We start from the raw sequence: 19,929 nt of genomic DNA on the forward strand, positions 1-19,929 counted from the left end.
CTCTTTGTGAAGAACATGTGTTTATCTTGCAAAAAAATAGCAAAATAAAGCTTAGAATATTGCCACTTGGTTGACACAACTCCCTTCGTTATATACAAATTGTCACTACGTAACCACATACACGCGTTATGGCTAAGTTCCCCGTTAATTGTGGGTAGGTATACAACAGCTCAAACTAGAGCCAACTTAAAAAGCCTACTGCTATTTTCGAATGCAGCAATCCCAAAATACCCCATATACAGTGTAACCTCAAAAATCGAACTGCTCCCAACACGACCAATTATGTAAGTGTATTTTTGTAAGTGCTTTTATAAGTGTATTTTTGAGGGTCTGAAATGGACTAATCTAATTTACATTATTCCTGATGGGAATAAATTAATTCGGTAAAGGCACTCGAACAGCCTTCTGGACCGAAGAAAGTTCGATATTTGAGGTTCCACTATACCGTCAAATATCTTTGACATCGAAAACAGCCAGATTTGTAGGAGAAATATAGCCCTGCTTAGTTCATCAAGGAACACTTGGTCATAATGAGATATATTTAAGTATATACATGTTGAACACGAAGTGCTATAATTTGTTCTATACAGATCTGGTAATTATAGTTTGTTTTGATCTACAGACGACCCTTCATTAAGAGGCTTTAATTAAAATATCGCTGGTGTGAGTGTAATGGGTCAGGGAGTGTGACTGACTCTCAGTTTATTCAGTGAAGAGCTCTTGTACCGAGGAAATGGAGGTAGCTGTTCCTGCCTCTGATCAAGGAATTATTAAGGCCATTACTATGAAAATATAAGGGTATGTGAAAGAAGGAGCACTGCAGCAGGCTAACTGGCCCTTAAGAGTTATGTCCAGGTCACACCCCTATAAGAAGGAAGGAGCACTGCAGCAGGCTAACTGGCCCATAATAGGTATGTCCAGGTCACACCCCCATAAGAAGGAAGGAGCACTGCAACAGGTTAACTGGCCCATAATAGGTATGTCCAGGTAACACCCCCATAAGAAGGAAGGAGCACTGCAACAGGTTAACTGGCCCATAATAGGTATGTCCAGGTCACACCCCCATAAGAAGAAAGTAGCACTGCAGCTGGCTAACTGGCCCATAATACTTATGTCCAGGTCACACCCCTATAAGAAGGAAGAAGCACTGCAGCAGGCTAACTGGCCAATAATAGGTATGTCTAGGCCACATCTCCATAAGAAGAAAGGAGCACTGCAACAGGCCAACTGGCCCATAGTATGTATGTCCAGGTCACACTCCCATAAGGAGGAAGGAGCACAGCCGCAGGCCTACTGGCCTATGTTAGGTGGGAATGTTTATTACAATAGAAATTCCAAAATATATTAAAGAACTAAGACTGATAACGACCACTTCAAGAATAACTGAACGTACCACTTCAAGAATAACTGAACGTACCACTTCAAGAATAACGCAGGACTGCCAAAACCTTGAACGTATATAAATAAGGAGGGATATAACCTGTACACAAAGTGTAGTGATGGTGGAGCATCAATGTGAGAGCCAATGAAGCGAATCATCACAAGTCAACCTAGAAGACATGCGACAAATATTGTCATAATGACCCACGAAATCATAACACGATTGCAAGCAAACCAGGGAACGGGTGAGGTTTGAACCCATGACAAGTGAGTCGTAAAACTCCAGATCAGCTGGCTATAATACGATTCATCCAAATAGTGGCCCATGCTAACCTCCCTATGGTGTATAAATATATTAAGTTGAATGTATCGTATTGTAGCCAGCTGGCCCAGTGGTTGACGCACTGGCCTGGAATTGTACGACTCACTTATAATACAGATGAATGGCTCAGAGAACAGACTAGTTGATAAATAAGACACATGTGCAACACTTGGGTATCTTTACTGAGGAAACGTTTCGCCACACAGTAGCTTTATCAGTCCAAACAAGGAAGAATGGTGAAGAACAGGAGGAGTTTGAGGTAATCAGTCCCTCAGCCTTGAGTCGATGTAATCAGTTCATCAATCTTGAAAAGATTGTGCGAAGAAGCAGCTTATATACTGTAGGCAGGAGAGGTGCAGCAGTCGTAGGTGGTGTCACATTTGACCAATGTGGAAGTAGGTCGTGTCCAAGGGTTAGACAAGTGAAGAATTCCTTGTATTAAGACCCTAAGATATTGCTGTGTCAGACAGGAATATAGATGAATGGTTGAGACAACCGACTTTTTTGGACAAATGCTGTATTCTTTTCATGGTTGAGGGACTGATTACCTCAAACTCCTTCTGTTCTTCACCATTCTACTCTGTTTGGACTGATGAAGTCACTGTGTAACGAAACGTTTCCTCATTAAAAATACCCAAATGTTGTACTTGTATCTAATTCATCAACGACTCACTTGCTATGGTTTCTAATACCACCCTTTCTTCTTCTATTATTGTCGCAATGTCAGACAGGGTGGCGTTGGAGTGGCAAGAAATACACACGCTGTTTATTAACAGCGTTCACTGTCCCCATGACCTGCTGAAGGCACTCCCTGGGGATGAAAAGTGCCTCTTAACACTGTCTCCATGACCTGCTGAAGGCACTCCCTGGGGATGAAAAGTGCCTCTTAACACTGTCTCCATGACCTGCTGAAGGCACTCCCTGGGGATGAAGAGTGCCTCTTAACACTGTCTCCATGACCTGCTGAAGGCACTCCCTGGGGATGAAGAGTGCCTCTTAACACTGACTGCATGACCTGCTGAAGGCACTCCCTGGGGATGAAGAGTGCCTCTTAATACTGACTGCATGACCTGCTGAAGGCACTCCCTGGGGATGAAGAGTGCCTCTTAATACCGACTGCATGACCTGGTGAAGGCACTCCCTGGGGATGTACAGTGCCACTTCACACTGACTGCATGACCTGCTGAAGGCACTCCCTGGGGATGAAGAGTGCCACTTAACACTGACTGCATGACCTGCTGAAGGCACTCCCTGGGGATGAAGAGTGCCTCTTAACACTGACTGCATGACCTACTGAAGGCACTCCCTGGGGATGAAGAGTGCCTCTTAACACTGACTGCATGACCTGCTGAAGGCACTCCCTGGGGATGAAGAGTGCCTCTTAACACTGACTGCATGACCTACTGAAGGCACTCCCTGGGGATGAAGAGTGCCTCTTAACACTGACTGCATGACCTACTGAAGGCACTCCCTGGGGATGAAGAGTGCCTCTTAACACTGACTGCATGACCTGCTGAAGGCACTCCCTGGGGATGAAGAGTGCCTCTTAACACTGACTGCATGACCTACTGAAGGCACTCCCTGGGGATGAAGAGTGCCTCTTAACACTGACTGCATGACCTACTGAAGGCACTCCCTGGGTATGAAGAGTGCCTCTTAACACTGACTGCATGACCTACTGAAGGCACTCCCTGGGGATGAAGAGTGCCTCTTAACACTGACTGCATGACCTACTGAAGGCACTCCCTGGGGATGAAAAGTGCCTCTTAACACTGACTGCATGACCTGCTGAAGGCACTCCCTGTGGATGAAGAGTGCCTCTTAACACTGACTGCATGACCTACTGAAGGCACTCCCTGGGGATGAAAAGTGCCTCTTAACACTGACTGCATGACCTGCTGAAGGCACTCCCTGGGGATGAAAAGTGCCTCTTAACACTGACTGCATGACCTGCTGAAGGCACTCCCTGGGTATGAAGAGTGCCTCTTAACACTGACTGCATGACCTGCTGAAGGCACTCCCTGGGGATGAAGAGTGCCTCTTAACACTGACTGCATGACCTGCTGAAGGCACTCCCTGGGGATGAAGACTGCCTCTTAACACTGACTGCATGACCTGCTGAAGGCACTCCCTGGGGATGAAGAGTGCCTCTTAACACCGACTGCATGACCTGCTGAAGGCACTCCCTGGGGATGAAGAGTGCCTCTTAACACTGACTGCATGACCTGCTGAAGGCACTCCCTGGGGATGAAGAGTGCCTCTTAACACTGACTGCATGACCTGCTGAAGGCACTCCCTGGGGATGAAGAGTGCCTCTTAACACTGACTGCATGACCTGCTGAAGGCACTCCCTGGGGATGAAGAGTGCCTCTTAACACCGACTGCATGACCTGCTGAAGGCACTCCCTGGGGATGAAGAGTGCCTCTTAACACCGACTGCATGACCTGCTGAAGGCACTCCCTGGGGATGAAAAGTGTCACTTAACACTGACTGCATGACCTGCTGAAGGCACTCCCTGGGGATGGAAAGTGACACTTAACACTGACTGCATGACCTGCTGAAGGCACTCCCTTGGGATGAAGAGTGCCTCTTAACACTGACTGCATGACCTGCTGAAGGCACTCCCTGGGGATGAAGAGTGCCTCTTAACACTGACTGCATGACCTGCTGAAGGCACTCCTTGGGGATGAAGAGTGCCTCTTAACACTGACTGCATGACCTGCTGAAGGCACTCCCTGGGGATGAAAAGTGTCACTTAACACTGACTGCATGACCTGATGAAGGCACTCCCTGGGGACGAAGAGTGCCTCTTAACACCGACTGCATGACCTGCTGAAGGCACTCCCTGGGTATGCAAAGTGCCACTTAACACTGACTGCATGACCTGCTGAAGGCACTCCCTGGGGATGAAGAGTGCCTCTTAACACTGACTGCATGACCTGCTGAAGGCACTCCCTGGGGATGGAAAGTGACACTTAACACTGACTGCATGACCTGCTGAAGGCACTCCCTTGGGATGAAGAGTGCCTCTTAACACTGACTGCATGACCTACTGAAGGCACTCCCTGGGGATGAAGAGTGCCTCTTAACACTGACTGCATGACCTGCTGAAGGCACTCCCTGGGGATGAAGAGTGCCTCTTAACACTGACTGCATGACCTGCTGAAGGCACTCCCTTGGGATGAAGAGTGCCTCTTAACACTGACTGCATGACCTGCTGAAGGCACTCCCTGGGGATGAAGAGTGCCTCTTAACACTGACTGCATGACCTGCTGAAGGCACTCCCTTGGGATGAAAAGTGCCACTTAACACTGACTGCATGACCTGCTGAAGGCACTCCCTGGGGATGAAGAGTGCCTCTTAACACTGACTGCATGACCTGCTGAAGGCACTCTCTGGGGATGAAAAGTGCCACTTAACACTGACTGCATGACCTGCTGAAGGCACTCCCTGGGGATGAAGAGTGCCTCTTAACACTGGATAATGTAACTTGATTTAACAGGGTGCCAGGGTTGTTACTAGAGAGAAGAACTGGTTAATTACTTATATAATTCAATAGAAAATTGCTTTTTAATTCTACAAGCAAGATTTACGGTCATCTTAAAGCGCCATCTATGACACTGCAACAGCAAGACAAGTGGGAATATCCCTTAGAAACTTCAGGGAGAACCTTCTCTTAGAATGCACACATAATCCGGGTTATTTTCTGCATTGTTCCAGTGGCTCGGTTGGCAACGTTCTTGTCTCACTAAGTGTTCGTGCACAGGTATCACATGACTTCATTGTCTACCCGTCCTCATCCCAATATGGCATTTTTAGGACACCAGCGTCACTCACACCTCATTGTCTTGTAACTTCTGTATGTTAGAAGTGATCAAGGTCCCAGGACAGAAACGTCTTGTAATAAATATGCCCTAGTGTTTGTTTACGTGTCTTTCTAAAACAAGTTGTCGGTATTTATTACCAAGGTTTAGATCACATCTACGTCTGAATCAGTTATCCTACCTAACTTCGTGTCATCAGCGAATTTGCTCGTGTCACTAGCAATTCCCTCGTCAAGGTCACTGCTATATATTATAAATAACAACTGGCCCAAGACTGATCCCTGTGGAACGCCACTTGTTAAAGATCCCCACTCGGATTTAACCCCATTTATGGACACTCTCTGCTTCCTGTCTGTGAGCCATGACTTGATCCATGACATGACTTTTTCCCCAATGCCATGAGCTGCCACTTTCTTTAACAGTCTATGGTGCGGTACTCTATCAAAAGCCTTACTAAAATCCAAATAAATAATATCGAGGTCTTGATCATGATCAACGTCCTCAAAAGCTTTACTGAAGAAAGTTAATAAATTAGACAAGACCGGCCTCTCGTGAATCCATGCTGAGTATCATTAATCAAATTATGCTTATCGAGATGGCTTCTTATAATATCAGCTATAATCGATTCTAGTAATTTGCCTACAATTAAGGTCAAGCTTTCTGGGCGGTAATTTGAATGTAACGACTTGTCCCCTGTTTTATAAATAGGAATTACATTAGCCATCTTCCACATATCAGACGACACACCTACTTGAAGAGATATATTAAAAATGTTAGTTAACAGTTCACAGAGTTCCATTTTGCATTCCTTAAGAACCCTTGGAAAAACCTCATCAGGACCCGGGGATTTATTTTGCTTCAGTCGGTCTACTTGTATGATAATCATATCCCTAGTGACTGTGATGTTACATAATTTATCTTCTTCTAGCCCACTATAAAAATTAATTACTGGGATATTGTTAGTGTCTTCCTGTGTAAAAACCGAGAGAAAATAATTATTTAAAATCGAGCACATTTCATTCTCTTTGTCAGTAAGATGCCCATAGTTATTTTTAAAGGGATCTATCTTTTCTCTAACTTTTGTTCTATAAACCCGGAAAAAAAAAATCTTTCGGGTTAGTTTTCGAATCCTTAGCAACTTGAATTTCATAGTCCCGTTGAGTTTTTCTTATCCCCTTATTTAACCTCCCTCTTAATATCAATATATTTATTCATAAGATGACCCTCACCTCTTTCGATATGTCTTCAACTTCCTTTCTTCTGCCCTAAAAGATGTTTGAGCCTATTATTCATCCTTTTCGAGTCATTTCAGTCAATTCTATTCAATTTTAGTTCTTATCTGGGATAAATGTTCTTTGGGTAGCATGTATAGTGTTGGAAAACCTGTCATATTGATAGCTCTGTTCGTTACCCCAGTCAACACATGACAGGTGTTTTCTAAGCTTTTTGTAATCTGTTAGGTGAATATCTAGGGCGGTTATTGAATTTACGGTGGCCCGTGGCCTTGTGGCAAAGCTTTCGCTTCACATACTCATTGTCCGGATTCGATTCCCAGCAAGGGTGGAAACACTGGATGTGTTTTCTTGCACCGGTTGTCCATGTTCACCCATCAGTAAAAATGGGTACCTGGGTGTTAGTCGACTGGTGTGAGTCGCATCCTGGGACAAAAATTGACCTAATTTGCCCAAAATATTCTGCATAACAAGCGGCTTTCTATACAGTAGTATGTCATTGATGTCAACTAGACCTGTATACCTTGTACATGTACTTGTAAAAACAAAAATACATTATCCCTACTATCATACTTCCACTCATTTCTAAATATAACTGATTTGTGGTCGTTTGTGCCAAGTTCCTCTGTAATTTCAAATTATTAACAAGGGATTCCTTGTTTGCCAGAACCAAGTCAAGCAGGTTATTTTCTGAGGCATGATACGAGTATGTTACAATTTATTCGGTGTATGTCACACTCCTATATAGGCTGCCTCCCAACCAGCGAAATGGGTGCTAAGGGTTTAGTGATCAGTAGCGTACCCATCGTCAAATCTGTACCTTGCTTCACTGGCCAATCACAGGCAAGCCCACCAAAGCTGAAGCACTTGTCTCAAGAGAACTCACAGACTTTCCTAAGCTGCTGGTTGATTATGGTGCGCTCTTTCTGGTTTCTGTTTCTGCCATCTTTCGTCACAGTGCGATACACTTAATATTCAACCTCTGTACATAGTGTACATACTTGTATATATTTGGCATATTATATCTGGTGAAGGAAATACAAGTTATATACTACTGTTGAGTTTTGTTGCTCCAGTTTGCATCCCATTATGACCAGGTCGCAGGCCATGTTTTTCCTGTGTTTGTAATATTTTGTCTTGCAGGTTCTGTAACAAACTGCTTAAAAAAATCATGAACTACCTTGAAGAAGTCGTTAGACTCTGAATTCCCAGTCAAGGAATTCCAATCAACCTGACTGAAGTTAAAGTCTCCTAGAAATACTACGTTATCGTGCCTTGTGGCCCTAACATTTTCCTCTTGAAGTAGTCTCAACTAATCCTTATCCAAGTTTGGGGTACGATATATCTTGCCAAAAATAAATTTTTCATGCCTCTCTGAAAATTCTAACCAGACAGATTTTATGTTATTCCAGACTTTATACCGGTTTTTATGCAACAATTTAAGTGATCTCGGACATACATGGCCACCACATCCCCATTTCCATTTTTCTTTTATCTACGTGGAACATTTTGAAACGTTGACTTTGACATTCAGCAGGCATATTCCGATTTTTCATTTTAGACCAGGTCTCAGCTATGGCAAATACATCTTGCAACTTGCAACTGATCTCAGCTAGTCCATCTTATTTCTAACGCTGCGGCCATTTGTATAAAAATCAATTTACAAACCCTCGCTTCTTTTTGCCCTTCCTCCTCATTTTTTGTTCCTCCACTATCCCTATTACTGTCCTTATCACCAGTGCCACTGGCTTTCCAATATTCACCAATAAATTTCTCATTCTGCCTATAACTGGTTGCCCTAAAACTCACGCTATCGCTACACTGAGAATTCATTGCTCTCCACAAAACCCCATACCACTAGCTATTTCTACTTTAAGACTCGACGTTTTAATTTAGAATTCTGAAATTGGGATAATTGTTAATTGTACCCTTTTGCCTTATCTTCTTCTGTTGTGTTTTCTTGTACCTCAGAATAAGTCTCATGCAGTATTTTTAAGTTGAATTAATTCACGATAGAAAAGGTAATGGATAATGGATATGCAGATGAGTGGAAGACTCGACTGAAAGTCTCCTGCAATGTTTACTTTCTCTCAAACACCTAAATGGTCTACATACGTAGGGGCTTCCTTCCATCTGTAGTAATATCACCTACAGAGGGTCACCAGCTACAGTATTTGCGTTATTTTTCAGTCATTGAATACTGCTTCGACTACTGTTTCCTACCTGTTTTAAGTGCTCGTTTGGTGTACTCGACGCCCAGGAGGTAGTTGATAAAGGATGACTTGCCAGTAGAATAGGGTCCTACCAACAGGATGAGCGGCGTGCCGAAGAGCTCAGCGTCAGAAACGTGCCGGTTAGAGATGTCCTGGTACTTGTAGAGCACCTCCAGGGGCTTGATGGTGCTCTCGTAGATCTTTTTGAGCTCCTGCAGTGTGGCTTCAGCGATGGGGTCGGTGCGAACGGCAGCTTCCTGAGAGGACACATCCAGGCCCAAGATGGCTTCCAGACGGTCTCTGGAGCGGTAGGCGGTAGGTACCACCACTATCTGTCAACACAACGATCCGTCTCACTCCTCAACCTCGCCAGGAATGAATTTCACAGTAGCTAACACATTTCACAAATAGTCTTCAACTCACAGTGCCCTGGCTGACAGTTCACAAACAGTCCTCAACTCACAGTACCCTGGCTGACAGTTTACAAAAAGTGCTCAACTCACAGTGCCCTGGCTGACAGTTCACAAACAGTCCTCAACTCACAGTGCCCTGGCTGACAGTTCACAAACAGTCCTCAACTCACAGTACCCTGGCTGACAGTTCACAAACAGTTCTCAACTCACAGTACCCTGGCTGACAGTTCACAAACAGTCCTCAACTCACAGTACCCTGGCTGACAGTTCACAAACAGTCCTCAACTCACAGTACCCTGGCTGACAGTTCACAAACAGTTCTCAACTCACAGTACCCTGGCTGACAGTTCACAAACAGTCCTCAACTCACAGTGCCCTGGATGACAGTTCACAAACAGTCCTCAACTCACAGTACCCTGGCTGACAGTTCACAAACAGTTCTCAACTCAGAGTACCCTGGCTGACAGTTCACAAACAGTCCTCAACTCACAGTACCCTGGCTGACAGTTCACAAACAGTCCTCAATTCACAGCACCCTGGCTGACAGTTCACAAACAGTCCTCAACTCACAGTACCCTGGCTGACAGTTCACAAACAGTCCTCAACTCACAGTACCCTGGCTGACAGTTCACAAACAGTCCTCAACTCACAGTACCCTGGCTGACAGTTCACAAACAGTCCTAAACTCTCAGTACCCTGGCTGACAGTTCACAAACAGTCCTCAACTCACAGTACCCTGGCTGACAGTTCACAAACAGTCCTCAACTCACAGTACCCTGGCTGACAGTTCACAAACAGTCCTCAACTCACAGTACCCTGGCTGACAGTTCACAAAAAATCCTCAACTCAGAGTACCCTGGCTGACAGTTCACAAACAGTCCTCAACTCACAGTACCCTGGCTGACAGTTCACAAACAGTCCTCAATTCACAGCACCCTGGCTGACAGTTCACAAACAGTCCTCAACTCACAGTACCCTGGCTGACAGTTCACAAACAGTCCTCAACTCACAGTACCCTGGCTGACAGTTCACAAACAGTCCTCAACTCACAGTACCCTGGCTGACAGTTCACAAACAGTCCTCAACTCTCAGTACCCTGGCTGACAGTTCACAAACAGTCCTCAACTCACAGTACCCTGGCTGACAGTTCACAAACAGTCCTCAACTCACAGTACCCTGGCTGACAGTTCACAAACAGTCCTCAACTCACAGTACTCTAGCTGACAGTTCACAAACAGTCCTCAACTCACAGTACCCTGGCTGACAGTTCACAAACAGTCCTCAACTCACAGTACCCTGGCTGACAGTTCACAAACAGTCCTCAACTCACAGTATCCTGGCTGACAGTTCACAAACAGTCCTCAACTCACAGTACCCTGGCTGACAGTGCACAAACAGTCCTCAACTCACAGTACCATGGGTGTCAGTTCACAAACAGTCCTCAACTCACAGTACCCTGGCTGACAGTTCACAAACAGTCCTCAACTCACAGTACCCTGGCTGACAGTTCACAAACAGTTCTCAACTCACAGTACCCTGGCTGACAGTTCACAAACAGTCCTCAACTAACAGTACCCTGACTGACAGTTCACAATCAGTCCTCAACTCACAGTACCCTGGCTGACAGTTCACAAACAGTCCTCAACTCAGAGTACCCTGGCTGACAGTTCACAAACAGCCCTCAACTCACAGTACCCTTGCTGACAGTTCACAAACAGTCCTCAACTCACAGTACCCTGACTGACAGTTCACAAACAGTCCTCAACTCACAGTACCCTGGCTGACAGTTCACAAACAGTCCTCAACTCACAGTACCCTGACTGACAGTTCACAAACAGTTCTCAACTCACAGTACCCTGGCTGACAGTTCACAAACAGTCCTCAACTCACAGTACCATGGCTGACAGTTCACAAACAGTCCTCAACTCACAGTACCCTGGTTGACAGTTCACAAACAGTCCTCAACTCACAGTATCCTGGCTGACAGTTCACAAACAGTCCACAACTCCCAGTACCCTGGCTGACAGTTCACAAACAGTCCTCAACTCACAGTACCATGGCTGACAGTTCACAAACAGTCCTCAACTCACAGTACCCTGGCTGACAGTTCACAAACAGTCCTCAACTCACAGTACCATGGCTGACAGTTCACAAACAGTCCTCAACTCACAGTACCATGGCTGGCAGTTCACAAACAGTCCTCAACTCACAGTATCCTGGCTGACAGTTCACAAACAGTCCTCAAATCACAGTACCCTGGCTGACAGTTCACAAACAGTCCTCAACTCACAGTACCATGGCTGACAGTTCACAAACAGTCCTCAACTCACAGTACCATGGCTGACAGTTCACAAACAGTCCTCAACTCACAGTATCCTGGCTGACAGTTCACAAACAGTCCTCAACTCACAGTACCATGGCTGACAGTTCACAAACAGTCCTCAACTCACAGTACCATGGCTGACAGTTCACAAACAGTCCTCAACTCACAGTATCCTGGCTGACAGTTCACAAACAGTCCTCAACTCACAGTACCCTGGCTGACAGTTCACAAACAGTCCTCAACTCACAGTACCATGGCTGACAGTTCACAAACAGTCCTCAACTCACAGTACCATGGCTGACAGTTCACAAACAGTCCGCAACTCACAGTATCCTGGCTGACAGTTCACAAACAGTCCTCAACTCACAGTACCATGGCTGACAGTTCACAAACAGTCCTCAACTCACAATACCCTGGCTGACAGTTCACAAACAGTCCTCAACTCACAGTACCATGGCTGACAGTTCACAAACAGTCCTCAACTCACAGTACCATGGCTGACAGTTCACAAACAGTCCTCAACTCACAGTACCATGGCTGACAGTTCACAAACAGTCCTCAACTCACAGTACCATGGCTGACAATTCACAAACAGTCCTCAACTCACAGTACCATGGCTGACAGTTCACAAACAGTCCTCAACTCACAGTACCATGGCTGACAGTTCACAAACAGTCCTCAACTCACAGTACCATGGCTGACAGTTCACAAACAGTCCTCAACTCACAGTACCATGGCTGACAGTTCACAAACAGTCCTCAACTCACAGTACCATGGCTGACAGTTCACAAACAGTCCTCAACTCACAGTACCATGGCTGACAGTTCACAAACAGTCCTCAACTCACAGTACCATGGCTGACAGTTCACAAACAGTCCTCAACTCACAGTACCCTGGCTGACAGTTCACAAACAGTCCTCAACTCACAGTACCCTGGCTGACAGTTCACAAACAGTCCTCAACTCACAGTACCCTGGCTGACAGTTCACAAACAGTCCTCAACTCTCAGTACCCTGACTGACAGTTCACAAACAGTCCTCAACTCACAGTACCCTGGCTGACAGTTCACAAACAGTCCTCAACTCACAGTACCCTGGCTGACAGTTCACAAATAGTCCTCAACTCACAGTACCCTGACTGACAGTTCACAAACAGTCCTCAACTCACAGTACCCTGGCTGACAGATCACAAACAGTTCTCAACTCACAGTACCCTGGCTGACAGTTCACAAACAGTCCTCAACTCACAGTACCCTTGCTGACAGTTCACAAACAGTCCTCAACTCACAGTACCCTGGCTGACAGTTCACAAACAGTTCTCAACTCACAGTACCCTGGCTGACAGTTCACAAACAGTCCTCAACTCACAGTACCCTGGCTGACAGTTCACAAAAAGTCCTCAACTCACAGTGCCCTGGCTGACAGTTCACAAACAGTTCTCAACTCACAGTACCCTGGCTGACAGTTCACAAACAGTCCTCAACTCACAGTACCCTGGCTGACAGTTCACAAACAGTCCTCAACTCACAGTACCCTGACTGACAGTTCACAAACAGTCCTCAACTCACAGTACCCTGGCTGAGAGTTCACAAACAGTCCTCAACTCACAGTACCCTGACTGACAGTTCACAAACAGTCCTCAACTCACAGTACCCTGGCTGACAGTTCACAAACAGTCCTCAACTCACAGTACCCTGGCTGACAGTTCACAAACAGTTCTCAACTCACAGTACCCTGACTGACAGTTCACAAACAGTCCTCAACTCACAGTACCCTGGCTGACAGTTCACAAACAGTCCTCAACTCACAGTACCCTGACTGACAGTCCACAAGCAGTCCTCAACTCACAGTACCCTGGCTGACAGTTCACAAACAGTCCTCAACTCACAGTATCCTGGCTGACAGTTCACAAACAGTCCTCAACTCACAGTACCCTGACTGACAGTTCACAAACAGTCCTCAACTCACAGTACCCTGGCTGACAGTTCACAAACAGTCCTCAGATTCGAAAGAGGAAATTGAAAAACAAATACAAAAATAAAATAAGAAAAAAGACTGGCTAAATTGGATCTTTAATCTCTGGATAAAGTGTGAAGGCTAGTTGCTACTACTAGCACTAGGAGAACTATGCTTAGCTGCTACTATTAGCACTAGGAAAACTATGGTTAGCTGCTACTATTAGCACTAGGAAAACTGTGGTTAGCTGCTACTACTAGCACTAGGAGAACTATGCTTAACTGCTACTACTAGCACTAGGAAAACTATGGTTAGCTGCTACTACTAGCACTAGGAAGACTATGGTTAGCTGCTACTACTAGCAGTAGATAAACTATTGTTAGCTGCTACTACTAGCACTAGGTAAAGTATGGTTAGCTGCTACTACTAGCACTAGGAAAACTATGGTTATCTGCTAATACTATCACTAGGGAAACTATTGTTAGCTGCTACTACTAGCACTAGGTAAACTATGGTTAGCTGCTACTACTAGCACTAGGTAAACTATGGTTAGCTGCTACTACTAGCACTAGGTAAACTATGGTTAGCTGCTACTACTAGCACTAGGAAAACTATGATTAGCTGCTACTACTAGCACTAGGTAAACTATGGGTAGCTGCTACTACTAGCACTAGGTAAACTATGGTTAGCTGCTACTACTAGCACTAGGAAAACTATGGTTAGCTGCTACTACTAGCACTAGGAAAACTATGGTTAGCTGCTACTATTAGTACTAGGAAAACTATGGTTAGCTGCTACTACTAGCACTAGATAAACTATGATTAGCTGCTATTATTAGCACTAGGAAAACTATGGTTAGCTGCTAGTACTAGCACTAGGAAAACTATTGTTAGCTGCTACTACTAGCACTAGGAAAACTATGGTTAGCTGCTACCACTAGCACTAGGACAACTATGGTTAACTGATACTACTAGCACTAGGAAAACTATGGTTAGCTGTTACTAGTAGCACTAGGAAAACTATGGTTAGCTGCTACTACTAGCACTAGGAAAACTATTATTAGCTGCTACTACTACCGCTAGGAAAACTATGGTTAGCTGCTACTACTAGCACTAGGAAAACTATGATTAGCTGCTACTACTAGCACTAGGAAAACTATGGATAGCTGCTACTACTAGCACAAGGAAAACTATGGTTAGCTGCTACTACTAGCACTAGGAAAACTATGGTTAGCTGCTAATACTAGCAGTAGGAAAACAGTGGTTAGCTGCTACTACTAGCACTAGGTAAACTATGGTTAGCTGCTACTACTAGCACTAGGTAAACTATGCTTAGCTGCTACTACTAGCACTAGGAAAACTATGGTTAGCTGCTACTACTAGCACTAGGAAAACTATGGTTAGCTGCTACTACTAGCATTAGGAAGACTATGGTTAGCTGCTACTACTAGCACTAGGAAAACTATGGTTAGCTGCTACTACTAGCACTAGGAAAACTATGGTTAGCTGCTACTACTAGCACTAGGTAAACTATGGTTAGCTGGTACTACTAGCACTAGAAAAATTATGGTTAGCTGTTACTACTAGCACTAGGAAAACTATGGTCAGCTGCAACTACTAGCACTAGGAAGACTATGGTTAGCTGCTACTACTAGCACTAGGAAAACTATGGTTAGCTGCTACTACTAGCACTAGGAAAACTATGGCTAGCTGCTGCTACTAACACTAGGAAAACTATGGTTAGCTGCTACTACTAGCACTAGGAAAACTATGGTTAGTTGCTACTACTAGAACTAGGAAAACTGTAGTAAGCTGCTACTACTAGCAATAGGAAAACTGTGGTTAGCTGCAACTACTAGCACTAGGAAAACTATGGTTAGTTGCTACTACTAGAACTAGGAAAACTGTAGTAAGCTGCTACTACTAGCAATAGGAAAACTGTGGTTAGCTGCTACTACTAGCACTAGGAAAACTATGGTTAGGCGCTACTACTAGCACTAAGAAAACTATGGTTAGCTGCTAGTATTAGCACTAGGAAAACTATGGTTAGCTGCTACTACTAGCAGTAGGAAAACTATGGTTAGCTGCTACTACTAGCACTAGGAAAACTATGGTTAACTATTACTACTAGCACTAGGAAAACTATGGTTAGCTGCTATTACTAGCACTTGGGAAACTATGGTTAGGTGCTGCTACTACTAGCATTAGGAAAACTATGGTTAGCTGTTACTACTAGCACTAGGAAAACTATGGTTAGCTGCTACTACTAGCACTAGGAAAACTATGGTTAGCTGCTACTACTAGCACTAGGAAAACTATGGTTAGCTGCTACTAATAGCACTAGGAGAACTATGGTTAGCTGCTACTACTAGCACTTGGAAAACTATGGTTAGCTGCTACTACTAGCACTTGGAAACTATGGTTAGCTGCTACTACTAGCACTAGGAAAATTGTGGTTAGCTGCTACTACTAGCACTAGGTAAACTATGGTTAGCTGCTACTACTAGCACTAGGAAAACTATGGTTAGCTGCTACTACTAGCACTAGGTGAACTATGGTTAGCTGCTACTACTAGCACTAGGAAAACTATGGTTATCTACTACTACTAGCACTAGGAGAACTATGGTTAGCTGCTACTACTAGCACTAGGAAACTATGGTTAGCTGCTACTACTAGCACTAGGAAAATTGTGGTTAGCTGCTACTACTAGCACTAGGAAAACTATGGTTAGCTGCTACTACTAGCACTAGGAAAATTATGATTAGATGCTACTACTAGCACTAGGAGAACTATGGTTAGCTGCTACTACTAGCATTAGGAAAACTATGGTTATCTACTACTACTAGCACTAGGAGAACTATGGTTAGCTGCTACTACTAGCACTTGGAAAACTATGGTTAGCTGCTACTACTAGCACTAGGTAAACTATCTTTAGCTGGTACTACTAGCACTTGGTAAACTATGGTTAGCTGCTACTACTAGCACTAGGAAAACTATGGTTATCTACTACTACTAGCACTAGGAGAACTATGGTTAGCTGCTACTACTAGCACTTGGAAAACTATGGTTAGCTGCTACTACTAGCACTAGGTAAACTATGGTTAGCTGGTACTACTAGCACTTGGTAAACTATGGTTAGCTGCTACTACTAGAACTAGGAAAACTATGGTTAGCTGCTACTACTAGCACTAGGTAAACTATGGTTAGCTGGTACTACTAGCACTTGGTAAAATATGGTTAGCTGCTACTACTAGAACTAGGAAAACTATGGTTAGCTGCTACTACTAGAACTAGGAAAACTATGGTTAGCTGCTACTACTAGAACTAGGAAAACTATGGTTAGCTGCTACTACTAGCACTAGGAAAACTAGCCGTCACTGGTATAAAAATTAGACTATTGTTACCTGATTAAATATATTGAAGTTAATTTTTATATTTTTTACAGTTTGTATATAATTTTGACTGACTGTATATAATTAGTTTAAATTTTGAGTGACTATAGAAATATTTAAATTAATGAATGGGTTGTAAGGTTGTCAGTGTGTATACACAGTGGTAACTCTCAGTGTGTATACACAGTGGTAACTCTCAGTGTGTATACACAGTGGTAACTCTCAGTGTGTATACACAGTGGTAACTCTCAGTGTGTATACACAGTGGTAACTCTCAGTGTGTATACACAGTGGTAACTCTCAGTGTGTATACACAGTGGTAAATCTCAGTGTGTATACACAGTGGTAACTCTCAGTGTGTATACACAGTGGTAACTCTCAGTGTGTATACACAGTGGTAACTCTCAGTGTGTATACACAGTGGTAACTCTCAGTGTGTATACACAGTGGTAACTCTCAGTGTGTATACACAGTGGTAACTCTCAGTGTGTATACACAGTGGTAACTCTCAGTGTGTATACACAGTGGTAACTCTCAGTGTGTATACACAGTGGTAACTCTCAGTGTGTATACACAGTGGTAACTCTCAGTGTGTATACACAGTGGTATCTCTCAGTGTGTATACACACAGTAGTAACTCTCAGTGTGTATACACACAGTAGTAACTCTCAGTGTGTATACACAGTGGTAACTCTCAGTGTGTATACACAGTGGTAACTCTCAGTTTGTATACACAGTGGTAACTCTCAGTGTGTATACACAGTGGTAACTCTCAGTGTGTATACACAGTGGTAACTCTCAGTGTGTATACACAGTGGTATCTCTCAGTGTGTATACACAGTGGTAACTCTCAGTGTGTATACACAGTGGTAACTCTCAGTGTGTATACACAGTGGTAACTCTCAGTGTGTATACACAGTGGTATCTCTCAGTGTGTATACACACAGTAGTAACTCTCAGTGTGTATACACACAGTAGTAACTCTCAGTGTGTATACACAGTGGTAACTCTCAGTGTGTATACACAGTGGTAACTCTCAGTGTGTATACACACGGAGGTAACTCTCAGTGTGTATACACACAGTGGTAACTCTCAGTGTGTATACACACAGTGGTAACTCTCAGTGTGTATACACAGTGGTAACTCTCAGTGTGTATACATAGAGTGGTAACTCTCAGTGTGTATACTCAGTGGTAACTCTCAGTGTGTATACTCAGTGGTAACTCTCAGTGTGTATACACACAGTGGTAACTCTCAGTGTGTATACACACAGTGGTAACTCTCAGTGTGTATACACACAGTGGTAACTCTCAGTGTGTATACACACAGTGGTAACTCTCAGTGTGTATACACACAGTGGTAACTCTCAGTGTGTATACACACAATGGTAACTCTCAGTATGTATACACACAGTGGTAACTCTCAGTGTGTATACACACAGTGGTAACTCTCAGTGTGTATACACACCGTGGTAACTCTCAGTGTGTATACACACAGTGGTAACTCTCAGTGTGTATACACACAGTGGTAACTCTCAGTGTGTATACACACAGTGGTAACTCTCAGTGTGTATACACACAATGGTAACTCTCAGTGTGTATACACACAGTGGTAACTCTCAGTGTGTATACACACGGAGGTAACTCTCAGTGTGTATACACACAGAGGTAACTCTCAGTGCGTATACACACAGAGGTAACTCTCAGTGTGTATACACACGGAGGTAACTCTCAGTGTGTATACACACAGAGGTAACTCTCTGTGTGTATACACACAGAGGTAACTCTCAGTGTGTATACACACGGAGGTAACTCTCAGTGTGTATACACACAGAGGTAACTCTCAGTGTGTATACACACAGAGGTAACTCTCAGTGTGTATACACACGGAGGTAACTCTCAGTGTGTATACACACAGAGGTAACTCTCAGTGTGTATACACACAGTGGTAACTCTCAGTGTGTATACACACAGTGGTAACTCTCAGTGTGTATACACAGTGGTAACTCTCAGTGTGTATACACACGGAGGTAACTCTAAGTGTGTATACACACAGAGGTAACTCTCAGTGTGTATACACACAGAGGTAACTCTCAGTGTGTATACACACGGAGGTAACTCTCAGTGTGTATACACACGGAGGTAACTCTAAGTGTGTATACACACAGAGGTAACTCTTAGTGTGTATACACACGGAGGTAACTCTCAGTGTGTATACACACAGAGGTAACTCTCAGTGTGTATACACACGGAGGTAACTCTCAGTGTGTATACACACGGAGGTAACTCTAAGTGTGTATACACACGGAGGTAACTCTAAGTGTGTATACACACGGAGGTAACTCTCAGTGTGTATACACACAGAGGTAACTCTCAGTGTGTATACACACAGAGGTAACTCTCAGTGTGTATACTCACAGAGGTAACTCTCAGTGTGTATACACACGGAGGTAACTCTCAGTGTGTATACACACAGAGGTAACTCTCAGTGTGTATACACACAGAGGTAACTCTCAGTGTGTATACACACGGAGGTAACTCTCAGTGTGTATACACACAGTTGCAACTCTCAGTGTGTATACACACGAAGGTAACTCTCAGTGTGTATACACACAGTTGCAACTCTCAGTGTGTATACACACGGAGGTAACTCTCAGTGTGTATACACACAGTTGCAACTCTCAGTGTGTATACACACGAAGGTAACTCTCAGTGTGTATACACACGAAGGTAACTCTCAGTGTGTATACACACGAAGGTAACTCTCAGTGTGTATACACACGAAGGTAACTCTCAGTGTGTATACACACGAAGGTAACTCTCAGTGTGTATACACACAGTGGTAACTCTCAGTGTGTATACACACAGTGGTAACT

General features: G+C 44.1%; 1 protein-coding gene across 6 annotated transcripts in view; it reads right to left on the minus strand.

Annotated features, from left to right (window-relative positions):
- The window catches only part of LOC128702237 (uncharacterized), a 497,274-nt gene that overhangs the window by 88,258 nt on the left and 389,087 nt on the right, over positions 1-19,929 (minus strand). For all 6 annotated transcript variants that reach the window (XM_070102897.1, XM_070102896.1, XM_070102893.1 and 3 more), the window contains one exon: positions 8,983-9,304. In XM_070102897.1, coding sequence (XP_069958998.1) covers positions 8,983-9,304 — 322 coding nt within the window. The remainder of the gene's footprint in view (positions 1-8,982; positions 9,305-19,929) is intronic.

The sequence above is a fragment of the Cherax quadricarinatus genome, chromosome 83, assembly GCF_038502225.1.
Source record: "Cherax quadricarinatus isolate ZL_2023a chromosome 83, ASM3850222v1, whole genome shotgun sequence".
NCBI classification, from domain to species: domain Eukaryota; kingdom Metazoa; phylum Arthropoda; class Malacostraca; order Decapoda; family Parastacidae; genus Cherax; species Cherax quadricarinatus.